This window comes from Halichoeres trimaculatus, unplaced genomic scaffold (assembly GCF_033239565.1).
Source record: "Halichoeres trimaculatus isolate MK-OKI-2021-1 unplaced genomic scaffold, fHalTri1.1 fHalTri1_scaffold_3, whole genome shotgun sequence".
NCBI lineage: Eukaryota > Metazoa > Chordata > Actinopteri > Labriformes > Labridae > Halichoeres > Halichoeres trimaculatus.
In genome coordinates, this window is record NW_027437181.1 from 3377356 (window position 1) to 3392017 (window position 14662).

Consider the following 14662-nt stretch of genomic DNA (forward strand, 5'->3'; position numbering starts at 1 on the left):
ATTTTTTATTTGTATTACTGGTAATGGTGGAATACATCTAAAACACAGTTTGGCAAGAAAATCAATAAAAATATGAAATAATTTTATAAAATCTAACAGATAATTGTTTAATTTTACGGTACAGTTTACGGGTGGACCGGAAAAGCCCACAACAGCAGGCGGTGGTACCACTCTCGTTTCTTCCAATCGGCTGCTGAAGTAGAAACAGAAGAAGAGTGAGGACCAATCAGAAGCAGCCAATCCCAGATGCGGAAGTGTCCAACCAGGAAGTGATATTCTCAATCCTTGCTGTCTCGTGCATCTGCACTTTGAGCACTTTGTGCTGCAAAACAAGAGTCAGTCCAGGTTTAGTTCAATCAGAACATACCGACAGGTGTGTGTGTGTGTGTCCGTGTGTGTGTGTGTGTGGAGCAGGTATGTCGTCCGGAGGTGAAGCAGTGTTGCGGGCGGTGGAGGCGCCGCTGTTCTGGCTCGGTGCTCTGACCGCGGCCTGGCTGTCTGTGTGCTCCGTGTGCCGGCTGCTCTCCGGGATCAGGGTGTGGGTGCTGGGGAACGGACGGCTGGTGTCACCCACTAAACTGGGGAAATGGGCAGGTGAGTAAAAAGTGTGGAAGAAGTTAAGTTAACATTAATTCAGCCATTGATTTATCTTCTCTAAATCACATAAACACAAATATACTTGTTGACAAATAAAATACAAAACTCCAAGATAAACATTTCCAACAAAACGATGTTAATAGCATCAGCTACTTTAAATTAGTTCATTTAAATACTCCAAAATTTTACTAAAAGTTTTATTGCTAAACAGTTATATAACTGCTCAGTTTAGTTTGCAGTTCAAGCAAAGGCTACCATTCCGTCTCTATATGTACCATGCCATCTATCTCTAAGACAGCGTAAACAATATGTTTTTTGCTTTAAAATTGATCAAATATTTAATCATCCAACATGTGTTTTATTGTTTTCAAAATCCGTTACAAGAGAAATATTTCCAACTTTAACCTTATTACAGAAGGAAAATAATACATAAAAACAGACTAAAAGTAATGTTATTTGTTTTGTTTTTTCCACGTTTATTGTATTAAACCAAGCTTACATTTAAAATTTACTTGCATGTCAATCATTCTAGGTGTTTAATAAAAGTTATCATTGAGGAAAAATGATTTTCACTATTAACTTTGAGAGTACAAAAGATGCAAATTTGAACTCACAATAGTGAGTTACACAGACTTAGCTGTATAACAATAAGCATATTATCAATGGCTGTATCAATCTGTCATCCCCATACATCAAGTATGATGTGTTGTAACAAAAATTATTTTAAAAAATAATTGTGGCAACTTGAGGAAGCGTATTGCATTCACTTGAAGAAGAAAAAAAAACAACTCAGGTTTTTCAGAGTAATTTATGCTTCATTTTTTTTTTTTTTTTTTTGGTGGTAATTTTGTTTTTCTGCTTAATATTTTTTTATTGGTTTGTTTTTTGTTATAATTATTTCTGTTTTTATGACTATTTTTTTCAGTTTTCAGATTACTTTTTTCCTGTTTTTCTGAGTAATTTTCCCCTGAAGTATCGAGATACTTAGAAATCCCGCAAGAACCTCAACCTGCTGTTTTTCGTGGTCATTTTTTTCCTCCTGTTTTTAGGATTAATTTTTCTTCCATGCCTTATCCTTAACTTTCTACCGGTCCGTACCGGGTCAGTAAAGGTAAGGTATTAGCCACACACAGGGTATGATACCCTTGTTATGTTTTCGACTTTATCCTTATATTTTATATAAGCCGATTGTTCAATGTAATACTTAAGAAATAGACGAAAATGTGGCATTAAAAATATGCATTGCTTCTACATTGGAAAGCCGGTAGAAAGTTAAGGATAAGGCATATATGTGCCGAACAGGATCTCTGATCCGTGCGGGACACAGGAGCCACCACACATCCACGGGAGTCGTCTGCAAGTTGGAGGTTCTCGCGGGATTTCGAAGTAGCTCGATACTTCAGGTAAAAATAACTCCGAAAAACAGGAAAAAAGTAATCTGAAAACAGAAAAAAATTACTCATAAAAACAGAAATAATTATAACAAAAAACAAACCAATAAAAAAATATAAATTAGAAAAAAAAACATTATTACCACAAAAAAATACTCATAAAAACAGAAAAAAATTTAACTAAAAACAAAGCAATATAATAAATTTAACAAAAAACAAACCATTAAAAAAATTTTAATCAGAAAAACAAAATTAATTACCACAAAAAACAAACCGAAGAATAAATTACTCTGAAAAACCTGAGTTGTTTTTTTTCTTCAAGTGAATGCAATACGCTTCTGTAGCAACTTGATCAGAAATTGGCTTAAATGAATGACTCATCAATGCAAAGTACCCTTTTATTTATGATGAACATCTTTACTTCAGTCTGAAAAGCTCCATTCACTGACCTCTCCTGGCTGAAAAATGTACTGGCTGCATCTTAAACCAAGTTTGATAAAGTGTTTGTGTATTGAGCATTTTTAGCTTTAAATATTATATTATAATCTTATATTTATCACAGATTGCAAAAACATCTTTATTTAATTTATTTTAGCTACAACAAACTACTCTTTGAATTTTTTTTTTTTAGCTACTTCATTTAATTTCCTGACTGGAATGAAATAAAAACATCTCATGACAAGTTTCTGGACAACAGGCCATTGAGTGATGAGGCCTGCAAGCGATGGATCTTCCTGCCTGAAGAGATCTATTTCACGATGTGTTCCCCACAAATCACAAAGTGGGCTCTTTTTTTAAAACTTAAAATGTTTTCCAAAACAAAATATGCTTTGATACGAAATAAAACAGTTCTGTTCTTGATAAATCCTCAGCTTGGGTCATGATTTGATAATATTCACATTACACAGTTATCTCATGGAGCACATGCTCAGTCCTGTGTGTCTCTATCTTGCACAATAGGTTAACACTGAGTGTTGACTCTGCAGCTCTTATGATTGTGACATTAGAGATATTCTTTATGCGTCAGGCAGGAATAAGGTGCTGGCTGTAAATGATCAGCTCTTTGTCATCAGGTGTGGAGTGTAGGAAAGCCTGTGATTGGATTACGGCTGGAGGGGATTATCATATGGGACTGAACGCTGTCCATCTGTGCAGCCTGCTCTCCGACTGAACCTTGAAGTTTGGACAGACTGCTGGGAGTGCTCTAACGTTGGAAACTCTGGTGTCCAAGGGTCACGGCAGTGTGCAGAACTCTCGGTTGAGCGTACACACAAAACGCCTGTTTGGATGCAGCTGCACAACTTAAACCAGAGGATGAACAGCATCTCTCTTTTCTCCTCTGTAAAGTCTTTATTTCGTGCGCCTGTCCTTGTCCCTGCACACTCGGCTGCTCAGTATTTATCCCTGAATCACACTCTTGATTCACGGTGTCATGTGCAGTCACAGCCGCATCAGTCTGCGAGAGAAACCCAAATGTTTCGAGGTTGCGAGCCGGAGTTGCCTTTGATCTTTCGCCGTGCAGCTAAAAATGGAACGGCAGCATCACGCGGGTTTTTATTTTTGGATTACACATGCTAAGTGATTCAGAATATCCAATGAGGCGAAGGAACCCGTTAGCCTCGGCTGCCGCTTTCATTCACAAAGTTTGTCTCAGTGAAGTGGACTTGATCGAGGGGACTGGTTATGTAACCAGGGCTCCAGCCATTCATAAATGTGACGTAAGATTATCAGGATTCTGGTTCACTGGTACCCGAGCCTCACGTTGTGTGAGAGGAAGAGGGTGAGGGAAAGTAGCAGAGGGAGAAGAGAGAGCAGAGTTAGAGGCAATCTGCTGCTGCTGCTGCATTCCTTTATTTTAATAAAACAACGTCTGGTTCAAATTTACAATCTATCCCCAGCTTTAAAAAACACTTAGATATGAGGTTGTCATACATAATTTTAGACATAGCAATAGTTCGATGAATATAACCATCAGATTCAAAGGTTGTGAGGAGTTGGAGTCTCCATTCCCACTGGATCTTTGGTTTTAAATCATTTTAAAGGGAGTTCAAACCTGCATGTTAAACACTTCTGAATGCAGGATTATATAATGGGCTCTTTTGCAGGTGAAGTGGTTTTGATTTTTTCCAGCAGTGTTTAGTGCAAAGCGTTGTTTTATTATAACTGCAGCTAAAGATTACTCACTTTAAGGCCCATTTCTCCTCCCTTTACGGACGAAAAATGTATCTGTCAGTTTCAAACAGCATTATCGTCACTGCTCACATACTTCTGTATGTCTTTTACATTGGCATCGCAGTTAACCAATACATCCACCTGGGGGATTCCACCCATAGTCAAAAGTTTATGAAAACAAATCTCATGGCAACTGTGGAGGACTTATTGTTTATCCTCTTGCAAAAAAGACAAAAACTGAGGCACCTTTGGTCGGTGAGGCAGTTGAATACATTGCGAAAGTCCCACCATTGTCATTTCTTCTTCGTGTCTCACTAAAGCCTTGTATCAGGTAGTAACAGCAACACTGCCCCCAAAGGTTTCTAGTGGTACTGCTCAGCCTTGTCCGTATCCGTAAGCTTTATGGAAACAAATAGAAATACTGAAGAAATGAACGCAGAGCACGGACAGAAGGCTCCATCCGGATCTGTATCCGTACATAACGTTAATCATCAATGGGCCTTTATCCCCCAATCCGCGCTGTAAAAAATAGAATAGATTCAGGAACAAAAAGCTAACAACTCCTGATTTATTTTCAAAAACATTACATCTTCAGATCCCAGATTTTGTGTGAACAATAGTCAAAAACGCAAATGCATATTGTTCCCGAGTATGTTTTATCTAATATCTATCAGAAAAATATTTCATATACTTTTAAAGTTTGAAACAGAACTCTTCATTTTGTTGTTGTGGTTAAGGATGTCCCCAAAAGGGATGAGTACCTTTCACATTTGAAACGATATGGTACCCTTGCCCAGTACTTGGCAATCAGTATCGGTACTCAAGGGTACCAGTTTTCGGTACTATTTTGTGATTATGTGGTAAAAAAAAAATATATATAATTTTTTTTACAATTTAACAAATTTATTCTTCAATATATAACCTTGAAATGCTGTGTTCATGTCCAGCATGGAAAATCACTTATTCTTTCACTCCCTCACAATCACAAGGATGCGTTCAGGTACCTAAACATGGTACTTTTGACTCTGCATGAATTAATACCAGATACTTTGACATAATTTGGTCGGTACCTGAAAAAGTACCTAATTCGGTACCCATCCCTTGTCCCAAATGACTAACTTTAAAGATCAAATTCTGGCTGACCACTAATTGGTTTGCAGAGCATGGCTAATGCTAGCAGAGCTAGCTCCACCAACTTTTCTCTCGTCCTTAAAGGTTGAGGTCTGAGCTGATTTCACGGCCTTATTTTGCTTTTTTGAATCCAAATAAAGCCAAATCAATCCTTGCTACAAGAAGCTATCAGTCATCTGTGTTTGTTTGCATCTGGGTAGTAGACTAATATATAATAGAACTTTTATTTTCATTGTTGTAGAATAATAAAAAGTAGCTTAAAATAAGTAGCGCTTCACAGTCCCTTCAAGGTTAAAAAAACAAACATAAATTGCAAAAAATAAATAAATAATGCAGTATGCAAAATATAGAAATTGTTAAGTTAGGCACATAAATTAGGCTTTTAACCAGAGCTGCAGCACCAGCTAGTGGCAGATGAGTGCACTGCAGCCTAGACACACCTGTCTCCTGGGCTCTAAAGGAATAAAAACATAAATATTTTGTTTAGTTTTGATCCTGACTTGCAAGAGTGATGAGGTTTGATGGTTTGTTTGGCTGAAAACACACATCCCTTTTTCTATCCATCGACCAAATTTCTAAACGCCTGAGCCCAACTTTTCATTTTATTTTCACAGGCTTCAGACACTGCTTCAAAAAACTAAAGACAAATTAATAATTTACAGTTTTACCAAATCATCCCATATTTTTTGGTGTTGATTGATTAACAATGAAGACTTGATCTTTGGTTAATTTAAGATAATGTTTGCTTTAAACCCACCCTCCAAGTTTCGACACAGTCGAAGACAAACTCGAGAACACCTCGCCGGTCTAACCCACTTTTTCAGAAGACAGCCGTTCCTAAAATAGCCGTGTTTTATTTGACTGAAGGGAACATGCACTCAGCTGTAAAAGCATTTTTTCTCCTCTGACTGCAAAACAGTTCATTCTTAAAAGAGCTAAAAATAACCCAGCCTATGTTTTCTTCATCACCTCGCCTGCAGACTCTCCATCACCCCCCCTCCTCTCCCCCTGTGCTATTTTTGGTTGCCCCCAGGATCCCCCATGTTCGTGTTTGTCATTTGCTCCCATCCCTCCCTCCCTCCCTCCCTCCCTCCTTCCCTCCCTCCCTCCCTTCTGTTTGGCTCGGCTGCTGCCCCGGAGGATGTTCGGCACCTCAGCATCATCTGTACTCAGGAAGATCACACAAGGGGGGACGTGGGTACAGCAGGAGGCAGACAGGCCAATCAGAGAAGCCAGGGAATGGTTACGTGGAAATACCAAACGTGTTTGCTGGAAACTCACGGTGTTTCCTCTGCAGAGATATTTGTAGCAACAGCACAAACACTCTATGAAAACAGCAGCTCAGGTGTGTGTTGCTGTGTCACTCAGTAAAATCAGAAACACCAGAAGTATTGATCATGAAAAAAGCTGCTCGATTCGTTTTCCTGTTAAAGGTCAGAGCGTTCTATAAACTAAGGCGAAAACTGATTGGTTTTCAAAATATGAATGACCTTACAGAAAAGTATTGAATCTGAGTCAATTCTTCAATATTTCCAATCTTGGGGATTTTTAGTTTGCTTTTGTAATACCAGACAATGTTAAAAAATTTAATGATGATGATGATTAAAAAAAAATTAAAACAAGTGTTAAAATTTTGTTGAGCAAAATGTACATCCCATCTTGCAATAAAACATTCAAATTTTTAAAAATTGCGGATTTTTTAAAACATTTTGTTAATTTTTATATATATATATATTTTTTTTATGTTTCCGAATTTGGAAAATTTACAATTTTTTTTGAAGATTTAACAAATTTTTGGAAATTTTTGCAAGTTTCTAATTTTTCGTTTCTGCAAATTATTTAAATTCCACTTTTTGAAAAAAAAAAATCCAAATTTTTATTTATTTATTTTTAATTTAGTAAATTCTTAAAATTACATTTTTTTTGCTACTTTGTGAAATCTCAGCAAATTCTCAAAATTTTAAATGTTAGGGATTTTTTTTTTGCAATTTTTTATTTCTTTTTTTGCATTTTTTATTTATTTTTATGTTTTTGCAATTTTTTTTTCTTTTTTTGCATTTTCATTATTTATTTTTTTTGCAATTTTTTATCACTTTTTTTAAATTTTGCAAATTTTTGAAATTTCATTAATTTTGCAATTTATATTACACATTTTTCAATTTTTATCAAAATATTTTTTTAATTTATCAGAAATAAAAAACTAAGACATCAGATGTACAATTTCATAAACACAGAAAAAATGTTTTTGTTTAAATAATAATTCACTACATTTTTACTTTGTGTAGATTTTTATACACTTCATAGTCTTTATTGTCTAGATAAAGTAGATTTTGTGTCTCCTGATTGAATTTAATCTAGGTGATCTGAGGCTAAACGTCTCCTGTGAAGGTAAAGGTTGCAGACCCCTGCTCTAACCCGTCTTATGACTTAGGCCATGCCTGGTTTAGAGAGTCTCTAGTGGACCCTGGAGGCTGCACTGCTCACTACATGAAGTCTACCTGACCCAACTTCCTCCCCATTGTTCTCATTTCAGTGCAGCACTCTCTAAAGTCCAAACAAACAATGTGGAAAAACAACATGTCTGACCCCTAAAAACACATTAAAAACAAACACACGCTCACACGAGGATTGGTAAAAACTAACTCTCCACGCTCTGCGGGGTACACAGGGACATATTGTCAGAGCCTGACTCTCTTCCACTTACTGTTATATTTAGCCTGAGATGTGATGAATAGTGCCTCTGAAAGATGGGAGCTGCTATAAATAGACCCCTGCTGCTGCTGCTGCTGCTGCTGTTTGTGCCAGGCAGTTCCAGGGCATCCGCTCGCTCGGCTGCCACCGATGACAGAGAGGACCCAACTTTCCTGCTCCCCCCCTCCCTCCCCGCCTCTCTGTTTGTCCTCCTTTCTCACCTCAGCTGCTCCCCGTGTCCCCCGTCCGGCTGAACATCTGTCTGCGCCGACATCCAGCCCTCTGCCCGTCAGAGGCACTTTGTTTTATTTTCTGGAGCTTTTCATGCATCGCAGTTATTGCTTTTGTATTTTCTGCTGTTTTCACCTGTCAGTCAAACTGGCCACAACTCGGACACCTTTATCAACCTGTTTCACTGAGGGAAAAAACCTGTAGGTGGCGCTCTTTGTCTGTTTAATGGTGGCTGAAGCTCCTGAGTTTCTGCAGTAAAACATTGTTTTTCTCTGTTACTTGGCTTCATCAGTACAGCCCCAGTTTCAACATTTTGAATTATTTTCTCTTTTTTTTTGTTCCTCTTTCCTCCTGAAATGTGACACCTTTTTACTTCAAGATAGTAAAAACGTGTCAAAGCAAACAAAAAGCCTTTTTCGAATATAATTGTGGGCTTAAATTAAATGCTGAATTTAATTTTCAGTAGACACTGAGCCTGAGGAAACTCCCTCAGTATTCTCATATCACACAGAGTTTGCAGACAGGCAGTCCACGGACTTTAACCCAGTTTTTGTTAAGGAGCTTTTTAATGATTTTAGGGACTTTTTAATGAGTGATGATGAAAGAAAACATAAAAAGACACCTTTCTCTTCCCAGTTCAAAAAAAGAGCCAATCAAGCCACAGTTTTGTTTTCATGAGGTGAAAACTTTGACTTCCTGTTTCCCTCATTTCTGACATAGAAGCAAAAAAGCACAGGTGTTTTTTCACTTTCTGTAAACCTGAAGTGCTGATTAAGTCTCTCTGTCATTCATCTCCCTCCAGTTGTGACAGGAGCCACCGACGGCATCGGGAAGGCGTACGCTGAAGAGGTAAGACTGGAGGAAACTTCAGATGTCTTTCACACAGTCGCACAGTTTTTCTCCCTTGTCAGGATGTGGCGTTTACATGTGCACAGAGAAACCTGGTTATTCACACCTCTGTAAACATGATAAATACCTGTACCCCAGGTCACAGGTGCACAGGTGCCTGTGTTATTTTTTTTTTTTACGAGACAAACCACAGAGGATGGAAAGCTGAGAAAAATACAGTGCAGGCTTAGCATTATTAAATACCAACACCCTGCTGCAGGTGTGATGTATCTACCTCATTTACAGCCACAGAAGAAGAGAGCAACAGCACATTTACTGAACACATCTTTCTATTTTTTGAATTTCAGTGAGTCTGTTTCTTAGAACTGATTTAGTGGTTTTGTAAAAGTTGTTTCTGTGAGGAAAGTTTAATATTCAAGCCGTATCTCTTTAATTTTCAGCTTGATACTTGAGCTCCTGTCAGCTGTGCCCTGCAACTTGGTCTTTTCAGATCCAATAAAGAAAACTCAGGCTGAATTCAGAGCAGCCATTTAGCAACGCCGCCTCTCGTTTATTATCTGCCCAGCTCCAAATGTTGAGTTTCAGGGATGACAAAGAACTTCTTCCTAGAGGAAAAAGTTCTGACAGACAGATGCAGGAATTATTCACCTGTTTTAGGACACTAAGGGAAAAAAGAAGAAATAGTGAGAAACTCACACTTGCTCAACCTGGGCTGTAACAGCTCACCTGCCATGTTGCCACCTGTGTCTGTGTGTTTGCAGCTGGCTCGCCGAGGCTTTTCCATCGTGCTGATCAGCCGCTCTCAGGAGAAGCTGGATGATGTTTCCAAAGCAATCAGTGAGTCTTACATCCTTTCATTTTAATGCATTCATTGATTTTTTTCAAAATGCACAACAGTCACAGAGACGCCATGTTACCAGGCATGAAGCATTTATTCAATACACCACAGGGGTCTGCAACCTTTACTTTAAAAGGAGCCATTTTTCCTCAGCTCACCTGAATTAAAGTCGTTCAGGAGCCACAAAATCTACTTCATCCTCAGAATAAAGACAAAGAAAGTGAATGAATTTCTATTTATGGTTAAAATCAAGTGAATTATCATCTTTACAAGGATATTTTTGAATTTATAACATTGTAAATTTGATTTCTTAGGTTTTTATTTTTAATATATTTGAAATAAATATTTCTTTTTTTATTTAAAAAACTTTAAAAAGGTCAAACATTTTTTATAATTTGCAAACATTTAAATTTGTTTTTAGAAAATCATTTTGTTATTAAAACTTCAAAATGTTTCAAAAATTTGAAAAAGAAAGAAATTCCTAGTTTGCAGTTAAAAAAATAAATTTTAAATTTTAAACAATACATTTTTTTTAAATGGTAAAAAATTCGAAATTGAAATTTAATGAGTTATCAAATATTCCAAAAATTAAAATATATATATTTTTTAAATTAAAAATTCATAATAAGCTAAAAAGGGAAACTTTAATTTATATACAACAATATGAATTTGCAAAAAAAAGAAAAAAGTAATTTAATATTTTTTTCTAATTTTGAAATTATTATTGAATTTGACTTTTTTAATATATTTGAAATAATTAATAAAAAAGGATCATAAAAAACCTTTTTAAATGGTCAAATATTTTTGAAATTTCCAACAAAATTGAAAATATTTTTGATTTTTCAACATTTAATTTTGTTTTTAAAACATCAAAAAATTGCAAAAGTTTTTGAAAGAAAGAAATTCATTAAAAAAATAATAATAATCATAAATCGAAATGTAATAAATTATCAAGGATTCCAAAAATTTAAATTAAAAATAAAAATAATAAAAATACCCCCCCTCCCCACCCCCCACCCAAAATAAATAAATAAATAAATAAATAAATAAAAATAAATTAAGATTATTAAAGGATAATTTTGCAAAAACAACCCCCAAGAAATTTAATATACTTTGACTAAAAAAATTGAAATTGTTATAGCATATATTGATCATATTGCTAAACTCATCATTTTTTGTTGTTTGCTAAAGTCTTGCCACATATCAAACATTTATATCAAGCTGACATGTTGGCAGTAACAGGAATCCATCCACACAGACTTAAAATCTGTATTTTCTTCCAGATTAGTCTTTTTGTAGATGTAGTTATCTTCCCAGGGCTGTAAAACTTGAGGTTAGCCACAGGTGCATGGAAAGTTGGTGGGCTGTTTAGTTTAATGTAATGTTAATGCAGGATTTTATTTAATGTCAGTGTTTTTAATCATTAATACCCTCTGTAAGAAAAATAAAAATTCTTTATTTCAATAATATTATCCGAGACGCCACTGCAAATGAGTAAGAGCCACAGGTTGAAGACCCTTGATACAATATAAACACTCCAGTTTTGATCATCTCAGTACACGCCAGCAGTCACATTGTTGAGGAAATGAACTCGTACAGTTTTTAAAATGATGAAACGAAACATGAAGCTACGCGCCTTCAATCACCCAAACCCTGAAATTTGGCGTCAGTTTATCCCGTTCCAGAGCGTGAGGCGCCGACATGAGGACGGACTAAACGATGCTGCATTGAACTGCATGATTTTCACAAGTGATCTTTTTATTGAGAGGAGAGCCAGCAGGTCTCTGATGCTTTTGGTTACGAGGCCGTAAAGCCTCCTGCTGGAGCTGAAAGTGAATCTGTCCAATTAAATGAAAGCTTCCTCTTGAGGGAGGGATATCCTCATTGATGAAGAGAGGTTTTATTCTCCCTCTGCTCTGCTCATCCTCTTTCCAAATCACTCCTGGTTAGCAAAAAGAGGCTGCACAAAGAGAAATCCATGTGTGATTGACACCAGGATATAAAGATGCATGTTAAACACTTTCCTCTGACTGCTCATATACACACTCTTATATCAGCGCCAACATTTGCTCCAGGAGAATCTGATAACGCCCCAGCCAGACGTCAATTACCCCTCAGATTAATTAGTGTCAGTTTGGTGACTGCAAGGTTATCGAGCGGCGTGACTGAGGAAGAAAAGAGGGGCGAGGGAAAATGTGGGAGACCTTGTAGTTAAAAGAGAGCAGCTCTTCTGCTGTGGTGGGTTAGTTTGGCTTCAGGGAAGACGGCAGGTTGGAAACACAGACGGGCACACACCCAGATTCAGTAATTACTCATTTTTTTATTTCTTTATTTTCATTTAACACCCCAGATACCGTCATTAAAGTAATAAACATCAACACAAGCCATGGGAGGCGTCATGGTTATTGTAGGTATTCAACAAAATTTGACTCTTCGGGCCAGCAGTGTCATGTAAATGAATAATACATAACATTAAGAGCAAAGCAGAGGGAGCGAATGCAATAACAAGATGGAACAGGGCTGAATAACAATGAGCGCACATAATTAAGTGTGTCATAAAAACAGGGAGGGAATGATGAGTGGCATCAGCAAGTTTAAAGAGTGACACCAGTGTTAATAAAACTTTATTTATTCTCTAATACGAGGACGAGACTGGGAATTATGATTCTGAAAATCAGGCTTTTCTAACTTAGTAAAAGCAAAATTATACAAAAATATGCATTAACTGACTGTTTTATGAGATTTTAAATGTGTAAATGAGTTGTGAGTAAGACCATCATTTCATCGTTTTTTAATATAGGCATAATTTAGTGTGTTGGCCAATATCTAACAAAATCTGCAGTATGACAAAAATCCCCGGATGTCCTACTGATTCAGGAAAATTTCTCAGTGTGCAACAGACCAGTCTACCTGACTTACTGTTTCCCACAATGCACGGCGTTATGCGTGTGTCAATGTATGTGGCAGGTTTCAATGAATTACCGCCATCTACTGGAATGAGTCGGCATTACAACTACAATACAACAACACTAACAGAAGTGTCATGATGTGAAAGAAACACCAGTAAATTTCGTCACTTTTAGTTATAAAAGAGGTGTTTACTTCTACAAATCCATTAAAGCCCATAAAAACCACTGATTGACTTTTTAAACTATCAAAAATTACACAGAGGTGTTTTTTTCATCAGCTGTAAAAATAAAAAGTCAATAACTTCCCTTTTTTTAAATAAATGATAAAACTCTTGCTGTAAGATAACAAATCAAATTAAGTGGTTCTGCTGTGATATGATCAACAAAATAACTTAAATGTCAAGGTCTACCCAAAGTTTGTTTTACAAAAAAAAAAAAAAATCCATCAGCTGTAGCTCCACTTTCTAAAACTAAAAACCAGAGTAACATACTACATGAAGAATGTGAATGAAGTATAATGTAGTAGGCAGTTTGGAAAACAGCTGGAGTTTTTGGTTCTCATCTGAGTTTCAGGTCTGAAAAACGCTGCCACTGATGGGCTTGGCTGCTTGAAGCTGCACTTATCAATGGATTTTTATACTGGTGTGTGTGGACAAAAGTACTTAAAAAAAAACAGTGAAGGAGGTAGGGATGGGTACCTTTAATAACTGAACTGATATGGTACTGATACCTGGTACCTGGCAATCAGTATCAGTGCTCAATGGTACCAATTCTGGTACTCTTTTGTGTTCATATGGTAAAAAAAATCAAGTTAATAAAAGTTAGTAATAAAAAATCACAAATTTCTTTAATTTAACATATTTATTTCTCAATATATAACCTTGCAATGCTGTGTTCATGTCCAGCATGGAAAATCACCAACTCTTCCACTCCCTCACAGTCACAAGGATGTGTTTAGGTACCGAAACATGGAACCTTTTGATTTTACCTGAATCGGACCCGGTGCTTTTTACAGAATTCAGTCGGTGTCTATAAAAGTGCCTAATTGGGTACCCATCCCTAGAGGGAGGAATACACAAAAGATAATGATGTCATAATGCATACATTTGGGTGTTTTAAACACAATACAGCATAGAACTGAGTTGAATAGATCAGCCCTCTGTCATTGAGCTCCTATCTCACTCTGAGTGTCTCTTAGGGCGTATTTAGACCTGGACTGTTTGGTCCACTTTAAACGGACCAGGGTTTGTTTCCCACGCTGGTGTGGACTTTTCATGCAGGTGTGAATAGACACAAACGAACCCTGGTGCGGACCAAACAACCGGACCGAGACCCACTTTTTGAGGTGGTCTCGGTCCGCTTCCAAACGAACTCTGGTGTGGTTCATGGTTCTCCGGTGCAGGTCTGAATACAAACCAAGGTCCATCCGAACTAACTACAGGATACATGCTCCTTTTGGGCCTATAGAGCCACCGTAACCTAACCGTCTTTGGTTCATACCTGATCCTCTGTCTTCTGTTTAGCCACGCTGTTGCTAGCATGTTGTGGGTCAGGACACGCAGAGCATAGCGTCTCCTTGCTGCGATCATTGGTCTTCCTGTTCCTAAATTGTAAACGGTGTTGTTAAGCTGCTTTGAAGGAGCTGCTCTTGAAACTGAAAATGATTTAGCAGCTCTAATAAGAGCACAAACACACATGTTTACCTCCATTTCCAGGTCTGTATTCTGTGTGCCGCCCTTTGTCAGTGCTGTCCAATGAGAGCACTGATCGTCACACACCTGGATGTGTTTACAGAATATAGTCCACTTGCAAAAAGTACAATCTGAACACGAACAGCACCAAACAAAAAAAAT

At 37.1% G+C, this 14662-nt stretch overlaps 1 protein-coding gene across 1 annotated transcript in view; it reads left to right on the top strand.

Moving 5' to 3' along the window:
• The first annotated feature begins 232 nt into the window (after positions 1-232).
• Positions 233-14662, top strand: part of hsd17b12b (hydroxysteroid (17-beta) dehydrogenase 12b) — a 35592-nt gene continuing 21162 nt past the window's right edge. Inside the window, exons 1-3 of the mRNA XM_074667319.1 lie at positions 233-594; positions 9016-9062; positions 9824-9899. Coding sequence (XP_074523420.1) covers positions 417-594; positions 9016-9062; positions 9824-9899 — 301 coding nt within the window. The 5' untranslated portion in view covers positions 233-416. The remainder of the gene's footprint in view (positions 595-9015; positions 9063-9823; positions 9900-14662) is intronic.